Source organism: Cardiocondyla obscurior, linkage group LG03 (assembly GCF_019399895.1).
Source record: "Cardiocondyla obscurior isolate alpha-2009 linkage group LG03, Cobs3.1, whole genome shotgun sequence".
NCBI classification, from domain to species: Eukaryota; Metazoa; Arthropoda; class Insecta; order Hymenoptera; family Formicidae; genus Cardiocondyla; species Cardiocondyla obscurior.
Window position 1 is genome coordinate 340,761 of NC_091866.1, and position 26,183 is coordinate 366,943.

A 26,183-nucleotide genomic window follows, 5' to 3' on the forward strand; every position below is an offset into this window, starting at 1 on the left:
AGTTCAGCATTACCAACCCTCTTTACTCGTCATCTCAGCGACGTTTAGCGGGTTCCGGGCGACCGCCATTGTCAGCGTCAGATCCGCACCTCGCCCGCCTTCTTCGTCGCGGCCGGGGTTCTCATCCAGCTTCGAGGAAATGACTTTTGAGGAGCTTGAAGAAGAAAAGTGCGCGGAGAACATTTTATCGTCGCGTTCGACGTTTCGCGGGCCGTCTTATTCGTGCTTAGAACGTTTATTCTGTTTTCATTCAAGAAACTTGATCGGGGAATCAAAAGTAACTTTGCTGTTTCTTGTGAGAGTGCAACTTTAATTAACAAATAATCGCCGCGATAACCCACCACGTCTTCTTTCGGGCGTTCGTCTCTCGAGTGTTAGTGTTAGTGATAGTGATAGTGATCGTGATTGTAAAAAAAAAGCAGAGCAGTGTAATATAGTGTTAAATAATTTGAAGTGCTACAATATGTCAGAATAATCCGGAATACCACCACGGAAGGCAGGACGGAAGGACGGAAGGAAGGAAGGAAGGAAGGACGGACGAGCAGACGGACGGAAAATAACTTACCCTAATCTAATCGGAAAATAAAAAGGTAAGTGAATCAGCAACGCGTCATCAGTTAATGTAGATCACTCAATTGTAATTATTAAAAGAAATTATTATAATGAAAAAATATTCGAATATACTTAATTCGAGTTCTTCTAATATAAATAAAATTTCGGTTTTCACTTTCATCACATTAATAAAATTACGGTCGCATATACCCGCAGCGCGCGATAAATAAAATTTATATGTCAATGAATAAGAACGTTTCGACCTCAATCTTCTTCACTTTTTATATTTTATTTTTTATTATTTTGTACGCCATAATTTGCGTTGTTCTCCAAATAAAAATAAAATTTATATTTTTTATATCAAAATTATTTTTAGACAAAGAAAAGAAAGAAAAAAAAAGGTACAGCCTAATTATTCCAATTGAACATAGTACGTTTTATTAAAACAAATTTAAAAAAATAAATTGAAAAATATTGAGGTGATCCATTAGTGCAATCCTATTAATCGCTTTGATTTGTTGAGTGTGCCCGTCCCGTTTAACATGTCCTCTTCGCTCGAGTCCGCACTTTGATAGGTATGTGGATATCGCCAATTTTCTATACGCGCGAAATGGCTCTTCCGTAATTGACGTAATAATAGCCCGATCAAGCTGCCAGTCTTATTTTCTCTCCGGCTGCCGAATCGTCTCTACGCAGTCTAGTTCAGTCCGATCGGGAGAAATATATTCGATTAAGTCTACTAAATACTACGGCGGATAATTGGAAACTACCGGAACTCTAAGCCGCTGTTACTCAAAACGAAATTAGGTAACCGACACATTTTCAGACCTCTGTATTCTTGGAAATTAACGTTGAATGGGAATGAAGCAATTAAACTGATTTGACACATAACGTGAACTTGCGCGGCGTGTTTCACGTCAGCTACGCATGAAATATGCATATGCGCCAATGCGGGAATGTATCTATATTCTATCACACCGCCGTGGTACGGCCGTGCAACTAAATCTCGGTATTCAAAGCACGAGCGACGGCTTATTGCGACCGATTTTATATTGAGAATCGTGGAAACACGTGGGGAATCAAGCGTGATGGAAAATCTCGCGCCACCGGATAACTCGCGCTGAATTAACCGCACCGAAAGCGATAACATCGAATTTATTTGAGACCAGATACCTTTCGTCACTGGACAATGTCGTAAATAAACGACGACGTTCTAATTACGATTACAGATTCCGGATATCGTCGCGTCGTCGCGTGCGGGAATGATCTCGCGCAAATGTTTAGCTCGTTCGGAAGCGCCGTTAAATTTCCGACCAAGTATAATTATTGCGACAAGCGAGATTTTTCGTATCGTATTTTTTTTTTCTGAACGGTAGAGAAGGATGTAGTTTCGGTACGCGTGGAAAAACAGCGAAAAGTATTCGAGGTAAAAGAAAGGGGACCGGAGATCCCGGGCGGGCGGAGAAGCGAGTATCGTTTTCGTATTTCGCGACAGCGGAAAATGACGAGAGTGCTTCTCCACGTGACTTTCATTGGCTTCACCGCGTCGCTGCCTTCACTCATTCTTTCCCTTTCGTCGCATCCGAGTCTGATTGTTTACCACGGTAGCGCGGGTGGCAGGGAGGTCGAGGGGGGAGGGGTGTAAGTATCGTAATATCGATTCCGCTTTTAAAGCACAATGCTGGCCGCGGTACAAAGATCGCCATTTAACCGGTGTTGGAAAATCGCGCACCTAAAAGTTGTCGCAAAAATATCGGCTTTTTAGGCGGCCGAGGGTCCTCCGGAAAAAAAATTATTGCTCGACGTTACGTTCACCGTTCGCGGCTTCTAGAGATTTATTCATTAAAAAGTACGTGTAACAGATCTTAAAATTTTAATTGTTACAAAAATTAAAATTTCATATACGCATATGGGAGAAGGGGAGGAATCAAATTTTCGCAAAATAATACTAAGAAAATTCGGGAGGGATTTTTTATTCACCGCATATCCTAACAAATATCCTGACACGCGAGGTCAAAGGAAAAAGAAATCGTCTAGCTCGCGACACAAATTTTTGGTTGCAAAAGTGTTCGCGGCGTGCGAACACACGGGAAACAGTATTCAAATGTCAATCACGTCCAAACTTTCGCGCAAGAAGTACGCTCGGTGAACAATGCCATGACAATCTTTCCCAGGTGGAAACGGATGTATACAAAAAGTAATTCTACGCGCAAGATTCAGGCTTTCACGCGTTTCAACAGGCGTCTTTTAAATAGATATGGATTTGAGAAGTTTTTGATAACCATCGTGCTCTAGTTTTTTTTTTTTTTTTTTTAAATTTTTGTACAAAATAAAAATTTGATCAATCAAGAGGGGAAAGAGGGGGGGTCAATGTAAATGTTTCGCTGGAACTTTCTACGCGCAGATTTAAATCACGACGTGCAATTTCTCGCGATATGTTATCCCACAGGGAAGTTGAGCCATGCTGTCGAATAAATGGTCATCGCCCGCGTGCGCGTGCACACATATACAAATACGAAGGAGAGAACGCGACTAACCGCAATATTTCCCGGTGCACCGATCGCTTGCCGCTCGCGCAGAGCGTCACGCTGCGAGGAAATACAAAAACGACCCGACCGACTTGATTTTTCTATCATCGTAAATCACGCCGGGGACGGCTGGCACGTGTTATAATTTATCGCGCCGATCGGAAAAAATACCGCTACATCGACTGTCGAGTTTAAGTGACAATCGCAATCAGACGCGTTATTTAAAGAGGTAACGTTGGTTAGATTTTACGACGGCCCAAAATATTTGTATTTCCAACAAAATAGCATTTTATTCAGAAATTTTATCGCGATTTTCTACTTGGAAAAAAAAAATTATTTTTGCACAAAAAAGTATCGTCAATTTAATTACAATAATAAGCTACTTCTTGGGTCCGTTTTGTCGAAGAATAAAAGAAACTCAAAAGAAAAAAACGACAAATGTTTCAATTATTTTATACACCGTCGTGAATGATATTTTATCTTTTATCGAGTCCGTTTTCTTTGCTAATAAATCAGAAATTCAGATAGCCGTAATGGAAATTTATAATGACGCCGATGTTATTTGTGTATAGATTAATGTGTATTTCCGACGGGGAAAGAGAAAGGAGACGATATCTCGCAGGAGGTTGAAAATTCTTTGAAACTAACGCTATTCTGTAAACGCGCCTCATTAAAAATAACGAGGCATGGTAGGCATGTCAAAGCAAACGCGCGGAATGAAGGGTGGAAACCATTCGACGACATTCCCGTCGCTTATTTGAGACATGTTGCCGTCAGTGTCGCAACCACGAAGATAATAATAGTAATGGACGACTTAACTGGGAAACATTAAGACAGAAAGTATTATAAATCCACGGTGGCTTGTCCGGAATGTCGAGTTTATTCTTCCATTATCGAAAGATCTATTTGTAATCACGAATAGACGCTTAGAAAAAAAAAAGAATTAATTCGTTATATTTTATATATTCCTAACGTTGCAACTAAAGAAAATAATATTCACGCGTATATTAAAAAAGATCTTTCTATTTTGTTATTTACGGACGGGTTTTGAATAAATATAATTTGTTTCAACGTCGGAAAAATTCTATTTCTTCTTTTAATCACTGACAAAGAGTCGATGGAAAGCATCAAGTATCGTGTCAAGAAATTTTTTCTCAAACTTTTCTCAAACAGGACGTTTCGAACACTTTTACAAGAGCCTATCAGCGTTAGGTAGATAAATGTCGTAAAAAAATGTCGCGAAGAATGCCTGTAGTGAAAGAGCCTTTAGGGAGCCAACCCTAAGGGATTCATTGTCTGCGAAGTCGCGGAAGACGGCGATGAATTTATATTCTGTCTATGCTATCCTCAATCTTTTTTCATTTGATTCGGGACGCGAGTCCCGATCGGGAACCTATCCCTTTCGAATGAGAATGATTTCTATTGACATTATGGATCTGACGAGACAATAGAGAAATTATTAATGAAAATTTATGACTTTATTGAGAAGACGGTCTGTTGCAAACAATTACTCGTATTAAAGCAAGTGACATTAGTCGATTTTATAATTTATTAAAAAACTATGAAATATAAGACGATAAATTCTTTAAAAAAAAAAAATAAAATAATAAAACACTCCACTGAAATGCATAAGAATATTTTTTTTTTATCTTTGTCGCGTGTATCTGTAAAAATTTATAAAGTAAAACCGCGGATGTAGTCGATCCTTCAATGTAAAACTAGAATAAGTACGACTGATGACCATTTCCTCTTCATGATCGAGAGCGCCCGGAAAGCAAAATCGTGTATCAAAGGTAGCTTCGAGTTTCTATTTTTACTTTACTTCCGTACAACGATATTTTCACGAAAATTTGTTACTTGTTGCACTTCTGAGTTTTGTGCTCGACTGTCCTTCGCACGTTACGCGTTTGCTGTAGATACGTGCACGTAGGTAATTATAGATTAATAATTTTTTTTTTTTTTCCACGAGTGTCATAATTCATGCGTTGTTATTTGAACGCGAGGCTTGGTCGAGACGCTACAACGGGATTTTAAATCGTTTCACATAAAAATCGTGGCGTTAAATCGCGGTACGTGTAGAGGTAAACTGGAACGGTTCCAAAGGTCCTAGACCAGGTACGCTTGTCGTCGACGACGACGACGACGACCTCGGCTGACATTGGCTTTGCCATTGCCACGGGCGCTGAACTCTCCGAGTCTGCGAGTAATTTATGCCTAGAATTATAGGACATCAGAGAGAGAGTGCGAGTAACAATAGCGGATATCCGGGCGTGTATGCAAGCCGTGGGAATTGGCGAAGTGTCAAGTGCGAAAGAAGCGGACAGGATCAATAGTTCTCGTTGTACATATAGCGCGAGTACGCATCATCGATTCGCCGAGGTGATGCCGAAGTAGCGATTAGAAATGTGGCGCAAATACGATAACGGAGAGAAAGAAAAGATGAACGAGATGCTTCATGTAACACGTTTCTCATAATTTTTTTTTTTTTTATCGGAATATATTTATCAGATATTTAGAAAGATAGCAAAGAGAAAGAAAGAGAGAGAAAAAAAGGAAATTCGCAAATAAATACGAATCTGTCACTGCGCGTGACATACAAAGCCGACGAAACGTGCAAATTATACGTAAATATAACAACGGTCGAACGACACAGAATATTTCGTTTAATCGCTCACAGTCAGGTCGGTAGGAATATCTGAAAGTACAGCTTGCGGTCTTTCATTTATTTTCGAGACACGAATTTTCGCTATGAGCGATTTCGTACTATTATAAATGATGTGTTGAAGTCTTCTTTCAAACATTTCATGACGTGGCAACAATGACGACGTAAAAAGTACAATGAGCAAAGCTACTTTTTTTTTTTTAATTCTGCGATGTGTACGGGAAACATTTTGGAATATGTAATAAACATAATTAAAAAAAAATAGATTAGAATTAGTATCATCGGTCATTTATATTTTCAGTTGAGCACGAGAATGATCAAGCGAGATAATAGATATATTCAGTTGCGTAAATCACTGTTTTAACAATGCAACCTTTTATGAAATTAATGCTCTTCGCTGCTACTGCGATTACTGCTGATGTCGCGCCCACCCTCAGAAAGTGGCCGACGCGGAGCGTAATTTTGAAAATTTCAACGGAACTACCTGCCGTCGGTCCTTACTTTGCACTTCCGCCGATCTTACCATATAATTTCGCCGCCGTTCCAACGACTCCGTGAGACGAGTAGAACGCAGTAATTTTCTCGCCGCGCGCTAGGCGACGCGTTCAAAATTCAAAATATGCGGGATATTGTGAATTTTGCCTCTCAAAAAGTAAAACTTTTCACCTCTCGTTACGGGAAATTTATTCACATTTAATAACAGGTCTATTGCTCTTCGTCACTTCAATAAGATAGTAAAGTGAACTTGGCAGGTATCGTAAATGTTCCCCGTTCGCATAATTAAAAAAATTTTTCTCGATTTACAAGCATAATTTAAATAACGCTGGTTTACTGATCTTATTATCTCGTTTTACTTTCGGTATGCTTATCTATTTATCTCGCGAGTGTTAATGCGCGAGCAATAATGTTGACGGAGAAAACAAATTGACACGCTGGCGCATCGCGGACCCTTTCGAGACGGCGAAGCCGTTCGCGCCGATGGACTCAATGTCGGGTAGGAATATCAGCTGTTCCCTCTTCCGTTTGAGGTACGCGATACCGAAATGTGGTCACCTCGCCGGCGGAATCGCGTGTTCTCGTGTAACAAGCGAGCGATAAAGTTACACCAAAGTTATGCTATTAGATACCCAGCCGTCCGGATTCCTAACACCGATCGAACGGATTCGCGGACAACGGCGCGTTACGTCAACTCGGATTATTCGCGGATGGGAAGGTCTTCGCGTGTGAAAATGAACTCGCGTACAGTGTAGTCGAATTGCCGCACAAAATCTCCCAACCTCTCCCCGCATTCTGCAACATTCGGGTCCTCTTTTCGAGCTGCTCGTCGCGTCACGGGAACTTAATCATGAACTCCGATTCGACATATAATTTCCTATTTCCGACGAATGTAATTTCAAGGCTTTCACCCGGTTCTTACTTAGGGGTGGTTTCTTTCCGAGCATCGGGCAACGAGAGCGACGCTCTATATCGAAACGATTTCGAATCGTATCGTCGGCAGTTGCGACAGTTTCCACGTTAATTTCTTGGGTTCTGAGACTGACTCGCGAACGTTCTTTCAATTTTACATCGAGCGGGTAAAATGTGAGATTGACAGATTGCTCTCGTACCGCGTCGCAGAGGTTTCATTGACGAAATTATTTATTGGCAGGGTCTTTTCTATTCCTTTATTTTTTAATCGCGAAACTATTTCGACGTGTAAGTCTTACACAAGACGTAAACAGCCTTGGTTCTTCTCGAGTTTCCTGGCTTTATAAATCAAGCGGAAAGACAATATTTCCGCAATCGGTTGCGTAATTCTCGGTTCTCGGTTTGCCTGTCATTTACCACGTTCCGCCCGAGCGAGTTAGAGGCCACGGACGACCAGAACTTCGCGAGCAGATCCCGGCAGCCGAAAGGTTGCGCGAAATGCTGAGTGCAGGATGGGTTTTCGAATCTCCGATCGACCGTGACCGTTTGTTTCGAGGAGCCTTTCGCCGGTTCGATGCAGCGGCGACGGCGCCGCGGCGTTTCTCCGACCTGTCGCGGCAGCAGTACTTCCTCCCACCCTGGACAAGTGCATTCAACAGGTATCTACACAACCGATGAGTTCGTGCTATGCCCTGTCTCCTCTTTCTCTTTCTCTCTCACTCTCTTTCCGTATCTCCTTCTCTCTTCCTCTCCGTCCTTCTTTCCGTCTCCCTTTTGCTCTCTCTTTTTCTGTTTCTCCGCTCCTCTTCGAGAGTTCCGTGCTATACGGCAGGCACACTGATCCGCATCCGCCTGGTCCCCCCGGTTCGCAGTATCAAGGACGCCTGCGTCGATAAGGTAGATGAGCTCCCAACCTGAAGCGGTTTGCTGCTCCTCACCAGTACGCCGTCGACCGTCGAAGGTTGCTGGTCTCTGCTCCGGTGTTTTCCCTCGTCCGGGCTTCGCTCGCGGAAATCCGCCACTTGGACCGGTGTGATACGGAAAGAGTGCCAAGTGAATCGTTACGCCGATCCTTGCCTCCCTTCTCTCCTTCCGATCGGTGAGGCTGTTCTCTCGTGCCAGCGGCAGCCGTCTCTTCTTCTCGTCTAACTGTAAGAACCGATATCCGGCCTCGTTGCCGATAGGAACCTCTTCTGGACGTTTCCTTCCCATTTCCACCGCGGCGAGGAAGTCTGTGTGCCGGTCGGCGCGAAACAATCGAGCCATGTTCACTCGCTCATGTATTTAAAATGCCATTAATCGATGACCGGCTCGCAGCCGGTTCTCGTTTCTCTCCGTGAAAGTCGCGGCGAGTACGGAATGGGCGGGGAATTCCCGGCATCAGGATCGAGGATTCTGTCGACCGACCGCGTATTCAGATGTATCCGAAAGGTACAAGTCTTCTTCTCGACGTTTCAGAGATCGGATCGGCACGTTTACGGGATTTGTAATCGTCATGGGCAAGGCGGTGTTCAACGTGACATCTGGGGACGTTCCGGTAATGTTTTTAGTTTTTCTTCTTTTTTTTCTTCATCTTTTTTTTTTAATTCATCATCCGCCTAACGATGACAGATGCGTCTGGCCGATTAATCGACCGACAAGTATTTTTGCGGTTACACAATGCGACTCTCTCGCGAGAGAAAATTCGTTGTGTAATTCCACCGGCGTCTCATCATCTCTCGAATCGATAACTTATAGTCGTTAAGAGCTTTTTTAACATCCGCATTTCTTCTACTTTAAACAAAATCCTCACGTAAACGTATCAATATCTCGATAATATCTTATTTACTTTCGCGCGATAATCGCGCGATGCGAAATAAATCGTTCAACGTGATTACGCATGGGTGATAATTAATTGTATCGTTTGTAATTTTCTAGATACGCAAACGTAGATTAAAAAATACACGAGTCTCTTTTTTTTTCTTTTTTTTTTGAGAAATTTATTTCAGCGTTAATATTTTGATTAAATATTTAGTATAAAGCCGCGAATCTTGTTAAAGATTCGAGAAGCACATTCCTGTTTTATTTTATCACAATGTATGGTTATGTTTAACAAGATTTAATATGCTAATTACGCGGCAACAGTGAAATGCAAGATTACTGTTTACCCCACGTAGCGTTCGTCACTCAACGCCGCTCCGTGGTTTTGATTTAAAGGCAACCATCCTTGTAACGCGATTACAAACGGTAATAATAACGCGAGAGCTCTTTGCCAAACGTGAAATATGCTTCCTTACAATACATTTAAATTGTTTCCAAAAGGGAAACTCCTCTTTTATATATATATATTTTTTAAATATTTTTTTTCTTTTTTCTTTTTTTTTTAATAATGACGTTTTTAATTATTTTAAACTCTACTCTTGGTTTTATTTCACAATAGGGAAACTCGGTAGATATGAGGTTTATTTGAAATTCCATTAAAGCAATTTTATCACAAAGCCCTCCCTAAAAACAATTTTCGGAGTGCATTTGCGACGTTTTTCGAGCAAAATTCGCACTCGTCTCGTAAATTAGGAATTCCGTTTCTCGTACGGACGCATGTTTATTATCTCAGACTTCATTATGTAACAGGAACACTGCGGGGAGTACGTTTCCGGGTTAAATGTTCATTAAAAACCGTATAACCGATGGATTAATAATTTTTTTCTGAAACATTTTTGAAGGTGCATTTTCCCTTTTGTGCGTCGCTGGTGCGTCGAATAGAAGTTCTCTTTTCAAGATATACTTTTTCCCGACCGTCTCGAGCTTTGTTCCCTCGAGTTATTTAACAATAGAAATTTAAGCGCAAATATAACGCGGAATAATGTAGCGCATAGGAAACCGCAGTTAATGCGGCTTTGCCTAAATTCGCTCTCTAAAAAGCGGCACGTTCGGGTCATTTATTATAGAAATACACATTTATTTGCCAACTAAAGATTAATTTTCTTTCGTGTAAATACGTGTTTTATCATCTCGAGGTTTACTAATGAGCTATTTAATGAGATAAATTTAACAGAAGATAACAATTCCCGGAACAGTTTTACGCGAGACTTTTGATTTAAAATTATTATTAAAAAAAAATTGTTTTTTTTTTTTTTAATTCTTTCTTTCGCGCATCTCCGTGTCGTTTCAATGAGAGCGAACGCACCTCGCGAGTGCGCGCAGGAAGTGTGCGACACTGCTGAATTCAGCGATATTAGCATAACTATTCTCCGTCATATTCGCGCTGCGAGTAAATTTAACTTCGTAACGGGTGAGTTACGAGATACAGCGCGCGCTCGCCGATAAACGGGTTAAGCGAAAGGGAAGCGGGGCAACAAAATTTTGCGTGAGCTCGCGTTTCACGAAATGTTTGCGCGAGCTTCATCGCCGCTGGCGCGGAGAGGGGAAAGGGTAGTCGTCGCGCGAAAGTCGCGTGTGCAAAATCGTTGAGACATAAATAAATAAAGAGGCCCTATCGACGGGAGGCGGGCGAGGGAGGAGTGGCGATAAATCCGCGCCGATGAATTCACTTTGATTCGCCGCTCAAGCGCGCAGGGGATATGTTATTTCGATTGCAGCACCGAAACACTATTGCTACAATCGCCACGGGAATCCTGGTGGACCGTACCAATTTACAAAATTTCCGCCGAGCTTTGTCGAGTCAGTTTCAATCTATGTATCAAATTACGAGTGTAATAGAGCGGCGGGGCCGGGCTGTAAAAGTGCATTAAATATGCGGAGCCTTGATATCGGATTAATGGTTTTAAAGACGGGTATCGAGAAACAGTCGCGATACGAAGTTAAGCTCATTGAATCAACGTTAAATATTGAATTGAAAAGTAGCGTCAGCTTCCCCGACAAGTAAGCGTTATAATTTTTTATCATAATACTTTCCAGGCCGGACTAGTTTTAAATCTACATTCAACCCTGCGCGGGCAATAAAAATGCAAAATGTCAGAAATGAATTAATTTGAAATATTTTTTTTTCTCTCTCGTTTTCTCTCTTCCGACATTAGGCAAAGTTTATTTTTCCGTATTGGGGCTGAAAGCGGAAACCCATAACAAACATTTTGCACAAACATATATAAAAATAAAAAAGAAATAAAAAATCTCTAAAAGGATACTGCAAACATAACAGTAATTTTTGTAGTAATCACGGTCAGTGCATATAAAGTTATAACAGATATAAAGTATGTTTAATAGTTTCAATATTACAACGCGCCGAAACCTTTTTTTTTTCTTCTTTTAAATGAAGAATACAAAATATAACATATTTCCGTGAAAGTTGCAGATGGAGGAATTTAATAAACGTACGCGTAGCGATATTTAATGTATTAATAACAAATAATTAGTCTCGCAACTACGCATTTGTGATGATAATTTTTTTAAAAGATGCTAAAAGTTCATTATTAAATTATTTTTATACATTTGCAGTAAAATTTGTAACTAAATTTATTCCGTCCAATTGTGATTTTGCCTATTTCTATTTCTTAAAATAAAATCTAAACAGATCTATACGTTTGGTCTGTGCATTCTATGCATAACGATTCTTAGCAAGATTGCGACATTCTTAAAACGGCATCCGATGCGAAAACGAGTCACGTACGAGAAGATACGTGGCTTCGAATAATTAGACGCAGTGAAATCGATTACTGTTTCGTATCTGCTCTTTCTCTTTCCGATACGTTTCGAGCTAGATTTCGAATCAATTTGTCATTGTAAAACTTCAAAGTTAGTCATTAAATTAGTTACCAAAAATTAATGGAAAATTTATTAGAACAAAATTAGTAACGTTGAAACTAGTACTTTAAACAATGTATCTGCTATAAAGATAATAATTTTTTAACTGCAATTTAAATATTTTATAATATCGTACATCAAAAGGTTTAATTCCAGAAAATAAATAAAAGTGCAAGAAAAATTATTCCCAACAGTTTAATGCAATTTGAAGTAGCTAACGTGATAGCAATCGTCGTTAACACCGAGCAGAGTAAAGTAACAAAACAAAACGAGTTTTCCTCAATTTTTAATTTTTATAAAGTTGCGTTTAATGGTTATATTCCCGAATAAGTATCAGTTACTGGTTTTTGGTTGCATTTTTCTATGTATAACGAAGAGAGGGAGGGGAATGGGGGAAAAAAATCCCGTTTTACCGCCGCGGAATATTTTATTTGCAAACGTACATTTACACGAGAAGGCCAACCAGTCCCGACTGTAGGATCGCCGTGAAAGAATTTTTATACGCAGGCCGATATGAACGAACACGACGGTGGGAGTGTTATAATACTCGAAGAAAGGTCGAACTTTCGATACTTACATCCGTTTACCTTGCCTACGCGCACAAGTCGTTTCTCTTTTTTTCTCTTTTTTTTTCTCTTTTTTTCTTTCTCAACTGGCGTGCGCTAGCGCCATAAAATTACGTGGTCTTGAAAATCTGGGACATACCGAGATAAATCGAGGCAATACTGAAATTTAGATTGAAACAATGGCTTGTTCTGTGACGAGAGATTAACGATTAAGGTACACGTGTGTACATGATAAATCTATTTGTAAAACAGTCGCTACTAATTAGGTTAAATTGCATTATTTTATTAATAGGTAATATCGGTTTACAATTTAATTTAATAGTGTTATTTGGTTGCAAATAACGCGAGATTTCATCATCGAAATGGCACACATAATATTTGATTTCTATTATCACTTCCGGCAATGGGGGGTTTCTACTTCCGACATCTGCGTGTGATGTGTAATTAAAATAAATTCGTAGATCGTATAATCATTATGTTAATATCAAATTAATAACGCGACTAATATCGCCTGCAAAAGAGACAAAAGTTGAAAGAATTAATTTCGGTATGGAAATGCTCGGACATTATTCGTTTATTCATAATAATTATGTAGTATGTCTCTTAATTCAATATACATATGTAGGTATATTTTATCGCGATACTTGCGTGTGTTTATTTATTCACCTACTATAATACGAAAATCACGCAATTGTGCAAACTCAGAATTATTTTGTTGTTTAGTTTTGATATTTAGTTCTGCTCGATAAAATAATTTCAACAAATTAGATAATAAAAAAAAAAGTGATTACATATTTGCTTCATTTAATGTGGACTCTTTGTCAACTAATTCTGACAAAAGTTACAATTATCGTCGAGCATTGAGAAAATTGGCTATGTAATTAAAATAAAATAAAATTTCACTGAACAACTCCAACGTTAACACACCTTGTTATTAAATATTTAATAGATAGTAATATATTAAATAAATATCTGGCTGAGCCAGTCGGAATATTTGTTCGCGTTTTAACTAAAGCTGATCGGAATATTCCATTCTTCCTCCTTGATTGCAATGCAAATCGCGTCGCCAATTTGCCGGTCAATATTTATTTTTAATCGGTTCGACGTTTACTTTTATCGTGTATTTCCTAATGAATTGTATAGAAATCCAGATATATTATACCATACGTATATTCGAACGCGATCGCCATGAAAAATTTCGTGGCCATTACGTGCCACTTTCGCGGATATTTTAATCAGTCGTTCAGGTCGCATTTATAATAATATCGCAAGGCCTTCGTCGCGCGAATAAAAAAATTCGAGAACTCTCGGGGCCAGTACGGTCAATGAAGCTTTCACTCGAGTTGAAGCGTCCACGGTCGATTTAGTGTTAAACGCTGCTATCTAATCTAAAATGTGTTTGCGCGTGTAACATCGCGATGGCATGTTCACGTTGTGTGCGCGCGTTCTATGCGAGCGGAGCCTCGTACACGAAACCGGACGGCCACGTCTCGACCACGTGTGTGCACGCCGGGAGCACGGGACTTTGTATATTTGTCATTCGGCCGTAATAGACGGCGAGACGCGTATGTTGACGGCGATTTACTTCCACGCGAACAATGCGCGGGTTAACCGCCGAGGACTCGGCCGAGAACACGCGGCCCTACCCTTCAAGCAACACCCTCGCTCTCGAGTGGACAACCGGGAAGGGGGGGGGGGAGCTAGCGACGTCGTGGCAGACCGCGAATGAAATATCGCGGTACCGTCGAGAAACGAGTCGTGAAGAACAGCCCCTAGTCCTGGAACGGGTGAAAAGGGTCGGTGAAAGCAAAGGTTTCCCTCCGCAAATGTGATTTAACGTCTTCTTGCGTTATCGGTCGCATATCGCGCAACCACCCTGCATCTTTTTCACGAGCCTATCCGTTTATTCCGTAAAAAAAAGAAATCTATTCTGGATTGAATGATTTTAATTAAAGTATTTATTTTTTACAAATTTTTATAATATTTTTATAAATTAAAATAAAAATGATTTAAATTAAAGACTGCGCACTATTTAATCATTTTCCGTGCCAGACCCACTTTGTCCCGTCGTACAATTGTTAGACGTTCCATTGAAGGAAGAGGGGGAGGGGAGGGAGAGGAAAAAATTAATTTCAAGAAGAAATATTTCCTTATTTCTCGGTTAGCGGAAATTTTGCGATCGGACAATGATAAAATGTCGCGCCGTGCATCGAGTCCGCGAATTGATCTGGAGGCGGAATTAATCACTAGACTGTCACGCTTACATTCACGGAAACGCGGGAGGTTGGATACAATATAGATGAAACTGGAGCAGGATTTCAATTTGAATAGTTCGTGCCGCTTTCCGCCCGCCTTTTTTGTCGCGCACGCTGCAGGTGCAACGAATATATGTCACACGACCGATCATCGGTGATTGAAATACGTCTTTATTCGCACACTCGACAGGAAATTACATCGCCGTCTCTATTGGCGGGCTTTTCATCGAATTACGACGATATAATTTTTGTGTCGCGTGTAACAAGATCCCTTTTCGGGCTAAAATCGAAAAAGAATTGTAAAATAAGGTTTCGCTGGTAAAATCCTTCGCTGTTGCGCCGTGCTCTTTGACGAAATCTTCATTTCGTGTTAAAAACCTTTTTTGATAACCATCGATAAGTTACCATTTTTAATTAAAAAAAAAATGTTATTTACGTTGATTTAAAATAAAATAACACAAGGTCGTCTACTTTTATACATTCGTATTCAATTAATGATCAATCCATTTTTACTGTCGAGTGTTCGATGTTTGAGAGACACGTTTTTCACGGTCGTAACTCATTACGTGAGAAAAAGTTGCTACGGTTACCTATTTAATTTTTATCTTTTGCCTGCCGCGTGTCAAGGCTTTCTTTTTTTATTTCAGCGTGTAATAATAAAGAGAATTGCGACAAAAGTCCGTCTTATTTATTAAAAATTCGCGAAGTATCTACGAACACACCGGCGTATCCATTATGTATATCACATATAGCATGGTTTATTCAGTTTCACTGTCGCTCAAATAAAAAGTCTGCGTGTGGCACGTATGCGAAATACAATTTCAGAACGTGGAAAGGCGCGCGTCGAAACGCCGCGTCGTGTCGCGGTGATTTGAATAGCGCGGTTGTATAGGATGTTTTTCACCTTTCCTTCGCTTCTTTTTTGGCTTCAAAACAGTTCGTCACGTCAATATCGAACGCACAAGCGGACGCGTTCGTAAGCGGAATATATCTTCGTCAAAGTCGCGACTGGAAAAAAAAAAAAAATTAAAAAAGCGAGCTCAAAAAGCAACGCGGTGTCGAGACTTCCGTATCAAGGTGGCTTTCATCGCCGGTGGCAATGGCGCGAATATCGAATTAATTCATTATCCAGATTGAATTATAATGCACTAGTAATGATGCGTACGCGAAAATGCAGGCTCCATACGGCGATACGAAAATGTAACGGAGCATTTATTACGCAAAATGATCCTCAATTCTTCGCCGCGGTCTGCGATTTCGTTTGGCTGATTCGCATTACGTGAAATTGTTATCGACGTCCGCGCGTATAAGTATCATTTCTACTTTTGCGAAAAGTTAAGTGGTTCCTACTATTATTATTCTGCTATTTTTAGCGAAGCTAATAATATCGATATTAAACATCAATATTAAATATTAATATTAAATATTGAATATTAAATAACGGCTATTTGTAAAAATAATTCTCATTAACATTGTATTATGCTTCTATAAAGAATATATGATCAAGGACAAAATTATTAATTTAGACAAGCGGAGTTTCGATGGAAGATGGAATGAAATATCAAATATCACGTGCGATATTTATCAGGCTTTTACGAGTCTCTGTCTACATCGCAAATTAGAGGTGCGTTTGTAAAATTTTCAATATGTGTAAAACCGATGAATTATATAGATCTGACAGTATTCGAGCAGTACATTAATATTATATTATATAATTTAATAATTTAATATGAATTTTGATTGGGAGTATCCTCTTTCTAATGCGACTCTTCCACCCGTCTTACGATAGGGCACGATTTTCATCTATTAGCTTACTTTCGTCACACCCTTGGCATATTGTTTATCGAATCACGTTTATTAAGACCGAAGCACAGGATTTCGCGCAGTCGATCCCAATACATCCCCAAACCTTTCGATATTTAATGAATCGCGAGTAATGAAAAAGGAAATGGAGAAAGTATCGTTCTCCTCGAGTAGATAGATTTTATTCTTCCCAACAAATATATATACATATATATATATATATATATATATATATATATATATATATATATATATATCATCTTTGAGATTGCTTTCGTCCTACATACGAAATAATATTCTGACCCAGGTCCAGTCGCTGACCACTTTTGTATTCTGTTCTATCCCCCTTTATCCTTCTATATTTTCACGTCCCCGCCTCACCCCGAGCCCGACTTCGTATCTAGCTCTATTTGAATACAAAGCGACATTGCGTGAAAAATTAAATACAGGTTTCGGCTCCGTGCTAGCCGCTAAGCAGTGATTAATGGACTGGAGCCATTGAATTCAGGCCAACTGACGGAAAATCGGCCGGTAGTGAAAATTGGGATTGTGGGAGAGCGAGAGAACGAAGGAGAGAGAGAGAGAAAAAAGAGAGAGAGAGAGAGAGAGAGAGAGAGAAAGAGAGAGAATAAAGTGGTACAGGTAGAGAAAGAGAGAAAAGTGATTTTCCTGTGAGTGCAGACGCCCGTTCGTGACGGAAGCTCGAGGACCATGACGGAGGGTGAGCCCAATGTGAGTGTAAGTCGCAAACCTTTCCTACCGTATTCTTCCTTTGCGTTTCTTCTGGCCAGCGAGTTCTACTCGCGTTGTAAAATAACGTTTAGAAAATTGATATTGTACATATGACGGTGGAATATCTACTTATGCGTATGTATTACGGATGTAACTATTACTGCGCCAAGCTAGAATAATACTTTTCAATTCTTTTTAGATGCTATTAAAAATGTATTTAAACCCTTCGATATTTTATAACTTTCAGTACATTCCACTCGATGCTATATTAAACTCGGCAAAAAAAAAAAAGTATTGCGAATTATTTACACATTTTTGTAAATAAAAATGAAAATTATTGCTTATGCTGATAAATGCAAGAAAAATTATCGGGTATTTTTAATTATTACTTTAATTATGTCTTTTTTCTTTTTTTTTTAATGATAAAAGTATCGTTCTTTGTTACAAAGACAATTGTAAAGTTTCAATATTTTAAAAAGCAATTTTCCTTGTGGTTATCGATTGTACATTGTACAAAGAACCATATGCATTAAAACGCAATTACAAACGAACGGTAAAATGAAATTTTACGGCGCGAACGCGACGAAACTTTTGTCTCGTAAGAGTCGATGTAACGTCGATCTTGCGCGTCGGTCGAGCTTCAACTGTCGTTCACAGTTTTTAATATTCATCAGACGTGCGCGAAACACTTCGCCGTCGTGTTTGAGTTAATATGTCGCGTTGATACGTTGCGCTTCAACTTCGTCCTGGGAGTACGGGGTCGAGAAACGTGACGTAGAGTCGCAGTTTTCCACGGAAGCAATATTGCGAGGACGACGGCCCGACGACCGTCTGCTACATATCGAAACGCATGCAGTTCCCTGGAACCGACCGTGATGATATTTCGCGAGCTTGACGGCGCGCAAAATTAACGCGATCGATGAACCCGAGGCGCATCGAGATCCATCAAGCACGATCGATTGAGTCACAATTGAGCTCCAATTCCCAACTCGGGGGGAGGGAGGGGGCAAATATATATTCGCCGAACGGAGGAAGAAAAAGAATTATCGTACGAATAGCAGATGGCCCCGCAATTCTTATTCATTGGCATAACGAGCTTTTTCCAGAAACATTTTTATTCATCATTCATACAAGATCGAGGTACTGGCTGTGATAATTTGCAGGAAATGTCGAGCCCCTCCATTGTCACAAAATAATCAATCTTATTTAATTATTAAGACTAGTCTACATTATAGAAAATGAAATAACCGATATACTTCCTTCAACAATTGCGAGAAAAAAAAAAGAGTGTTTTTCTCGGTTAAAGTAGGCGTAATAAAATTAATTTTTTTTTTTTTTTTTAATTGCAAATTAGAGTTTTAATAGTTTTCAGTGGAAGTCTCTTTCCGAGCCTCCTTCTCGCAGAATGCTTCATTACACTACGCGATATCTGCGAAAACAGAGTTAATTATATTTGCGCGCGAGTTAATTACCAGAATACGACGGTTGCTCTTTGGCACTCTACGCTTCCGTCGTTAACAGTAACGCAATACTCAATTACACGGAATATTATTAATAAAAGACACGCTACTCGCCTCTAATTGGCTCAAGCGATCGCGTTCGATTTGGATTCCGCGTTCCGGAAATGGATAAATTAAATCCGTAATAAGTCGTTACGAGGAAATTGTCGCGGAGGATAATTTTAATATACATGTAAATTCCACGATTTTCCTTCGCCTCGGAGTTCCATAAAGAAACATACGCGAGTTAATAATTTAGTCTCTATGAGCGATCTTTGCGTCTCGATACGTTTGCCTATCGTTAATTGGCTCGAAGGGTTTGGTTAAACGTGTAGGTTACTAATTGATCGGAATGATCGTGTTATGAGGAGTGATAAGGTAACAACATACGAAGCAACTCACGGCCACTGTAGCCTAGCAGCGGAATCGCTATGCGAGTTGTAACGTGTTGATTACGCGACGGCGATGCGTCAACAAACTCTGCTATCCGAATTGTTAATAATCCCCAATATTTCGTGAACGAAGAGCGCTTTACTGAGAACGTTTTAGATAAATTAAATGTATTAACTCAAAAAAAAGAAAAAAAAAATATTTCGAAAATTTTCCATCACAAAAGTTTCTTGTCGCGAAGGGAAACAATGTTGAAAACTAGCCAGTAAATTAGTCAGCATTGCAGCCATTGTCGCTTGAAACAGTTTCGCAATGATAATACTTATCGCATCGTTTCAGAAAATAATCGCGGGCTGTCATTAATGATACCGCGGCGAAGATAGTTAATGGTGGTTGACTAACATTGTTTTCGCAATGCCCGCGGTACGGCCAGTTTTCAACCCGTCGCAGCGTCTCGAAAGACTCGGAGAAAATCGGCTCGTGCTTTTTGCGAAGCTGCCGCGCGTATCGGGAGCGCCAAATTGCGCAAGAAGCCACCGAGTGAACTCCCGGACGAGCCGAGAACAAAGCGGTTTTCGACGAGGCGCAGCTCGGAGAGAGGGTATACTCGGGCAACTCGCGGGGTCGATGACGGAAGCTGCTACGCGCCGCGAACGGACCTCCTTCGACGAATCGAACTTTACTTAGCCGAGGTTAAGGAACTGCAGCTTATCTGGGAATGTGTATGCGCGGCTAACACGTGATCGCGAACTCTTGTTTTGACGCTTCTCTGACGTTCCATTCTTGGCATCGATCCGGCAAGTTTTATCGCGAGCCCCCCAGGCAGTGTCGGATTTCTCGAAAACAAATATCTGCGCGCTTGATAAAATCGCGCTCTTAGCGGAATGGATGATGCGACATGTGGAACAGCCAGCGAGACAGTAACGGCCAGGAATCAACCGGTGAATAAATCTCGTTGCTTTGTATTCGATAATTCAACGTAAACGTGCGAAATTTTGGCTGGATACACAGCGGAAGACTAAAAGAACGGAATACGTTCGCCTGTCGCTTTAATTTTGTATTTTAAATTTCAATTCAATATCGTTGCCCGGAATATTACGCGTCGAGTCAGCGAGTTTCGCAAATTCCATTCGGATCTAAACGAATAATATGCCTTCGTTGTTTATTCGGCTACACTTTAATCGCTTAAAGTGTGAAAAGTATATACTTTTTTCTTCGCGATCGAAACAAAAAATTATTATTGTCTCTCAATGATCCGTTGGTAAAAAGTTAACTTCCCTAATGTTAAATGCATAAGAATGAAAAGCACGGAAAATATCAAATGCGCTCTGCGTGTTAATTTAACTAATAAGTTTACTAAAACTTTGCGCTGTTAACGCAACTTCTGCTCCGCTGGCACAGATTACCTCCGAGTTCTCTCTTTCTCTCTCTCTCTCATGGTTTTTTTCTTTATTCGGTATCGTTATCAATGCTCTCAACAGCTCGCTCTATCTCTTTGTTTAGACTCCTTCGCCACGTTAACGAGCTCGTTAATGAGTGTTTTTACTTAAAACTATAGTTGTCGTTCCCGCAATGCGCATTACATTTACGCGTGTAAGTCGGTTATTATCAAATCAGCAATAAATAATCGTGATCTCTGACGAGCTCGTATACACGCGTTTTATTATCTGCGAGGAGTCGATAAGACATTTTTTATGATATAACTTTCTTATGTTAACTAAATTTGAGTTTAGCCGAAAGATTTAATCTGTTTAAAATTTATTAAAATTTTTTTCTTTTTTTTATAAAAAAAATTTTTTCTCAGTGTAGCCGTATGTGAAGTATTTGTTCGTATGCATTACAATAAATTTTTTTTTAACGCTTATTTCTTGAAAAAAATGTCAAAGGAAAACGTTTACATGACTTGGTCAGCAACTCGATCCGCTTCAAGGATCCCCTTGAAAAGGAAACCTCACGATCGCAGAATCGCCGAAACTCTTCCAGCCGCTACGTTGATAAGCATTCTCGTTCGCGGCGCGTGTGCGCGCCGGCAAAGCGAATTAATCTTCCGCGCTTTTTTTTCCGTGGGACTTTTTATGACAAGGCGTGCTCGGGTAAATGCTATCGGCGGGAAATATCTCGGGGGATGGAATCTCCATTATGCGAGAGAGCGTCGGGGAAATGTTAGGGCGATCAATTGCGCGGCAGAGTCGACTAGCACGCGGACCTTCCGTGAATCAAATTCAGCGCGGAGTTCGGCAATGCGTTAACCACTTATATGTGCATATTAGAATACACTCGGGCGAAAGCCCTACTGCGCCATTAAGGCATCGCTGTAACCGAATTCCCACGTATCGGCGCCGCCTTGCAGGAACTCGGAGCATTCGAGTAATTCGCCCATGAGAACTATCGCGCTACCCCACACGCCGGCAATAGCTTCTGTTTCGCCACAATATATTTCGCGTAATTCATTAGCGATATCTTTCTTTCCTTCTCTTCTCTTCTTCTTTTCTTATGTAAAAAATTCGTGTTACGCGTGAATTGCTGGTTTTTATTAAATTTTTATTAAATTATTTTTGGGGCTTGCTCAGAACACGAGTTTTGGTGGAGTCGTGAAAAAAAATGAGCTGGAGCGTCGAGACGACGATTTTACGTTTTGGAGAAAGACGCCTCGAGTTCGCCGAGCGCATCTTTTTTTTTACTTTTTTTTATTTTTTATTTTTAGGTCGACTCGGTCTTGAGCTCGGCTCAATTTAAGTATATCTCCGGCTTGAATTTAATAATACTTAGGGTATAAATGATAGCCGTATTTTTGATCCACGTTATTCACGTCCGAATCACATATGAATAAGTCGCCGAGCGATATATCAATACGGTGCGGTACGTGCCATATATTACGATCAAAGTTCAACCAATGCCATTTACTACCGAATAAGTCTCCAGCGTTGCGGTCATAAAGATATATCTCGGCGCGAAGAAGGGCCGACAGTTTTAGGTGACTGCGAATAAAGACGTCGATGGCATCGGTTTATTCTAATCTAGCAAAGTGCACCGGAGTCCGTGGAAAGGAGATTCGGGATGTGGATCCGAAGTTCCGCCCGCTTCGCGAACAAACGATTCGGAAATGGCACATTTCATTGACGTACTGCACAACAGTGCTGAAGATCTAGCCCCGGCGTACACCCTAATACCCGCGATTAATTAAGATTAAGTACGAGATACAATTGCGCGTCTGGATACCGTAACGGCAGATCAAGCGAATACGCGTCGCGCAAATTGTTGCCCAAATTGCCGCCGTATATCGGATTATTATTATTACAATTTCTTGTGAATTACTAAAAAAAAAAGGAGAATCAAGAAATATTGTATATTATAGAAAAGCATACAGCTCCATTAATTAATTAATTAATTTTTTTTTTATTATCGATCTTTTTATTTAATCTAATAATAAATCATCATTTATCAAGACAACGCGGGCGATTTATTAATATTAACGTTACGCTAATTAAGTAAAAGTCCAGGGTTTAGACATTTCTACCTTGACTCAAAAGGAATATTAATGCGCATTCGGGTTCGTAATAAATGATTTAGTTTTGGCTTTTGACGGTAACGTCGAGCTTTCGTATGTGCGACGTACGCGCGGGGTCGATCTTTATACCTTCGCTTACGTGTAAAGGTCGAGATAACGAATTGCCATCCGCTTTCGCACCGGCATTACAATTAACGCCGTTACATACGTCGTTTCCTAATGACATTTCGTTGCCAAATTGGCTTGTACGGACGAAGTTATACTGCCGTATTTATCTTACGTTACGTGCATGCGCACGGTAAACTCACACCGAGGGGAGGGACCACCGTCATCCCGCTGGAAATGAGTGGTACCAATTGCATAGCGAGATCCGCGTAATCGTTCTCCGTGATCGTTACGGCGACGCCACACGTTTTAACCGCACTAATTTTAACGGACAAATCCACGGGCGAGACGCCGCGCCGGGCGGATTATTTCAACGCGAAGGGCCGCTTGAAATTTCGAGCACACTTCGACAAGTGCTTCGGAATAATTTTTGCGCCTCGAGAAATGGTAGAAAAATAAATTTACAGATAATCTCGCAGATTTAAACGCGCCTCGAATTTTAATTACTTAAATTGCTACGTCTTAGTTTTTAATAAAGAATGATAATTTTTTTTTGTATAATGTGACGTTTAAAAAAAAGAATGCAAAGTATTGGTCGTTTCGGTGTTTCGTTAAGTATGAACGTTTGTTATTGCGGGCGGGAAGACCGATTGATATTGATTTCGCGGTTGTGTGTAAATAAAAATGCATTTCATACCCCGACACGTTAAATGAAAGCGTATGCCTCAATATTGCGGGGGGATATTATTGTTTATGCGTGCACGATGATGATGACTCGTCGGTCGAAAAAGGGTTCAATTTTGTGCGCGCTAGGGGAGACGGAAACGTGAATAATGGGCACAACGCGCGATTCGATGTAACACTCGAAATCGCAAGTTATGGCGGTTTGTTGGCAGTTGTCCCGATTTTGCCCGTGATTGAAAATAAAGATGCAATTTCGGCGAGGGAAATGTAAATTTACCGATTCGTTTTTGGGGCCGCGTTTTGATACATGGCCGACATATATCGCCGGCTCAGGGCGGCAGATCATTGCGGGACGAAAATCATCAATTTTTCCTGGAATATAGATCGTGCGGATTGAACCCGCGCTCAACAAGTAACTTGTGACGTTTATATTTTTTATCGGAAATACCGTTTAAATTTTGTTGCTTAAAACCCCTACATTTCAAAATAAATATATTAATTTTTTTAATCGGTATAGTTTTTTGTTTTATTTTTATATTTTTTTTTTAATGCAATATTTTTTCCGAAAGTGACGTACAAATTATTGAATCTGTATCAAGCGAAATGTTTAATCTGTTGTAAATGTTTTTGATAAATATATTTATTCTCGCCTTCGTTCAATTCCTGCAGAAAGAGTTACGTTACCGAGATAAAGAGAGAAAAGAAAAGATAAGAGAGAGAAAAAAAAATGATGCGGATAGAATAGCGAACGTTTGCAGTACAAAGTATTTTATTTTATTTAAAAAATTTTATTTTATTATTTTTATTTTTTTTTTTGGAGACGCGACGTGTCTCGCAAAAATAAGAGGCGGAGGAAGTTCGATTCGTTAACTTCGCGTGACTATAGTAACGGATGTGGCTATGCAAACAGCGAAAATTCAGTCGACGCGAAACGGCGAATGCGTTCGGCGGGTACGCTGAACAAACCGGGACCCCTCTTGTGCCTCTCGCGCTCAAAGAACCGAAACGGCCGGGTATACACAAGGTGATTCTCGGACGCGAAAAGTTCGCCGGTGGAACTTCGCCGGCGGTAAGTTACCAAGTTTCACCGTACCATGGACGTAGTTAACGATGAACCCAGTGAACTTTGTGCCTCGGCGCTACCTCGAGGTGCACTTTCTCCGCAGGCGCGAACGGTACCGTGAACTGCGCTCTCGCATCGTCAAGAATATTAAGACGTATTCACACCTGTGCTCTTGACCGTGCATCTGCATCACGAACGGCATAAACAAATTTATTTCCCTCTTAAACGGATTATTATTTGAGCTTTGGTAAACGAAGATTGTTTGAAATTTTTAAATTGGACATGAAAATTAATTTATCTTTTTTATTCTGAGCTGTATACTTGTACATACGTTTTGCAAAATAAATTATAATTAGCAAATATGAAATTGGAATATCTTTTAATTATATAGAAATTTTGTTTAATGTCGTGAGTTTTTCTTTTGAAATATCATCTATGATGTGCATTTATGAAGCCACCTTTACTTTCTTCAAGTCTTGAGAAAGTAGAGTTAAGATTACTAGTTTCTTCTCGAGTTTAACGGTCGCTCTTAATAGTTCGGGCTCATTGTTTCAGTCGAAACATTAATATTTATTGAATTGAAAGCAGGTCGGATTAAAAATTGAAATATTTTAACGACTAGATAATTCAGATAAATTATTATTATTATGTTTTCTTTTTTCTCGCTCAATTTTAAGCGAACGCTATTTTATTATAATGCGATTGCAACTTAAACGTAAGTTTAGGCACTCAATATTAAAAATAGAAAAGCCGTTCTATATGGAGTTAACGTTCAAAGAAATTTTTGCTGGAGAAAAATTTACTCGAAATTCGCTAAAGTATCTGCCGGGTAAAAGAAAATACGTGACTCTCGAGCCACTTTGTACGAAATGCCTTAAAGCGCTCATCTTCTCTTTGCAATTTACAAGAACGAACAACCTGCGTTTGTATCAGCCTCCTCACTTTTATCAAGATCGTACGAAAGAGTAGTGATACGTGTACAATATTCCGCGATTATACGCGTAGAAAAATGTTTTATGCAAGCCCCGGCTTGCATACCGTAATTATATTAAACATGTATATTTTATCATAAATGTTGTTTATTGTTTGAATGCGATATATAGATGCAAAACGTATTGATTCAACAGCTTTGCCTACGCGCGACGGCTCTTTTATTTGAACGGAGCAATTTTCGTTCGCGGGACAATTCGCCGAGCGGTGAATTATCCGTTCGTCTATAATGTTTTTGTGATATATGCGCGGCGAGCTAATAATTAAAGAGGCATAAACTATTTAATAGGTCACCTGTTGGTGGTGAATTATTGACTGCGTAATAGAATTACCGCAAATGATACAATTTGCCGTTGGTTTCCGGGCGTGCGGTACGATGGTTCATGAATTATCGCGAGGGTACCGGAATAAAACCGTAGTTAATTTTATTATTATTTAATAACTGACGTTTTCTATGCCTCGGCGTGTCTCTGGTACGTCATTCGCGTATACCTAAACGCGGTATTTGTCTGAAATATTAATGTGAGAACTTGAAGCCACAAGCGTGTTAAAATTTCATGCAGGTAATTTGCAAATAAATAATCAGTTATTTTCTCTCTTTTTTTTTTTCTTTTTTTTTAAACACACGCTACATTATACGAGTTTGCGTTTTAAACACGATTCTTACGCGCGACACGCACTTTCGTATTACGGCTACGA

The 26,183-nt window shown here is 40.0% G+C and overlaps 1 protein-coding gene across 8 annotated transcripts in view; it reads left to right on the plus strand.

The window, feature by feature from the left end:
• LOC139113851 (venom dipeptidyl peptidase 4) overlaps positions 1 to 26,183 on the plus strand; it is a 248,684-nt gene that overhangs the window by 8,884 nt on the left and 213,617 nt on the right. The window contains exons 1-2 of one of the 8 annotated variants that reach the window (XM_070675281.1): positions 8,074 to 8,300; positions 8,608 to 8,686. The exons of 1 other annotated variant lie outside the window; for it this stretch is intronic. In XM_070675281.1, the coding sequence (XP_070531382.1) occupies positions 8,645 to 8,686 (42 nt within the window). In that variant the 5' untranslated portion in view covers positions 8,074 to 8,300; positions 8,608 to 8,644. 6 more of the 8 variants (XM_070675283.1, XM_070675284.1, XM_070675287.1 and 3 more) reach the window with 6 other exon arrangements.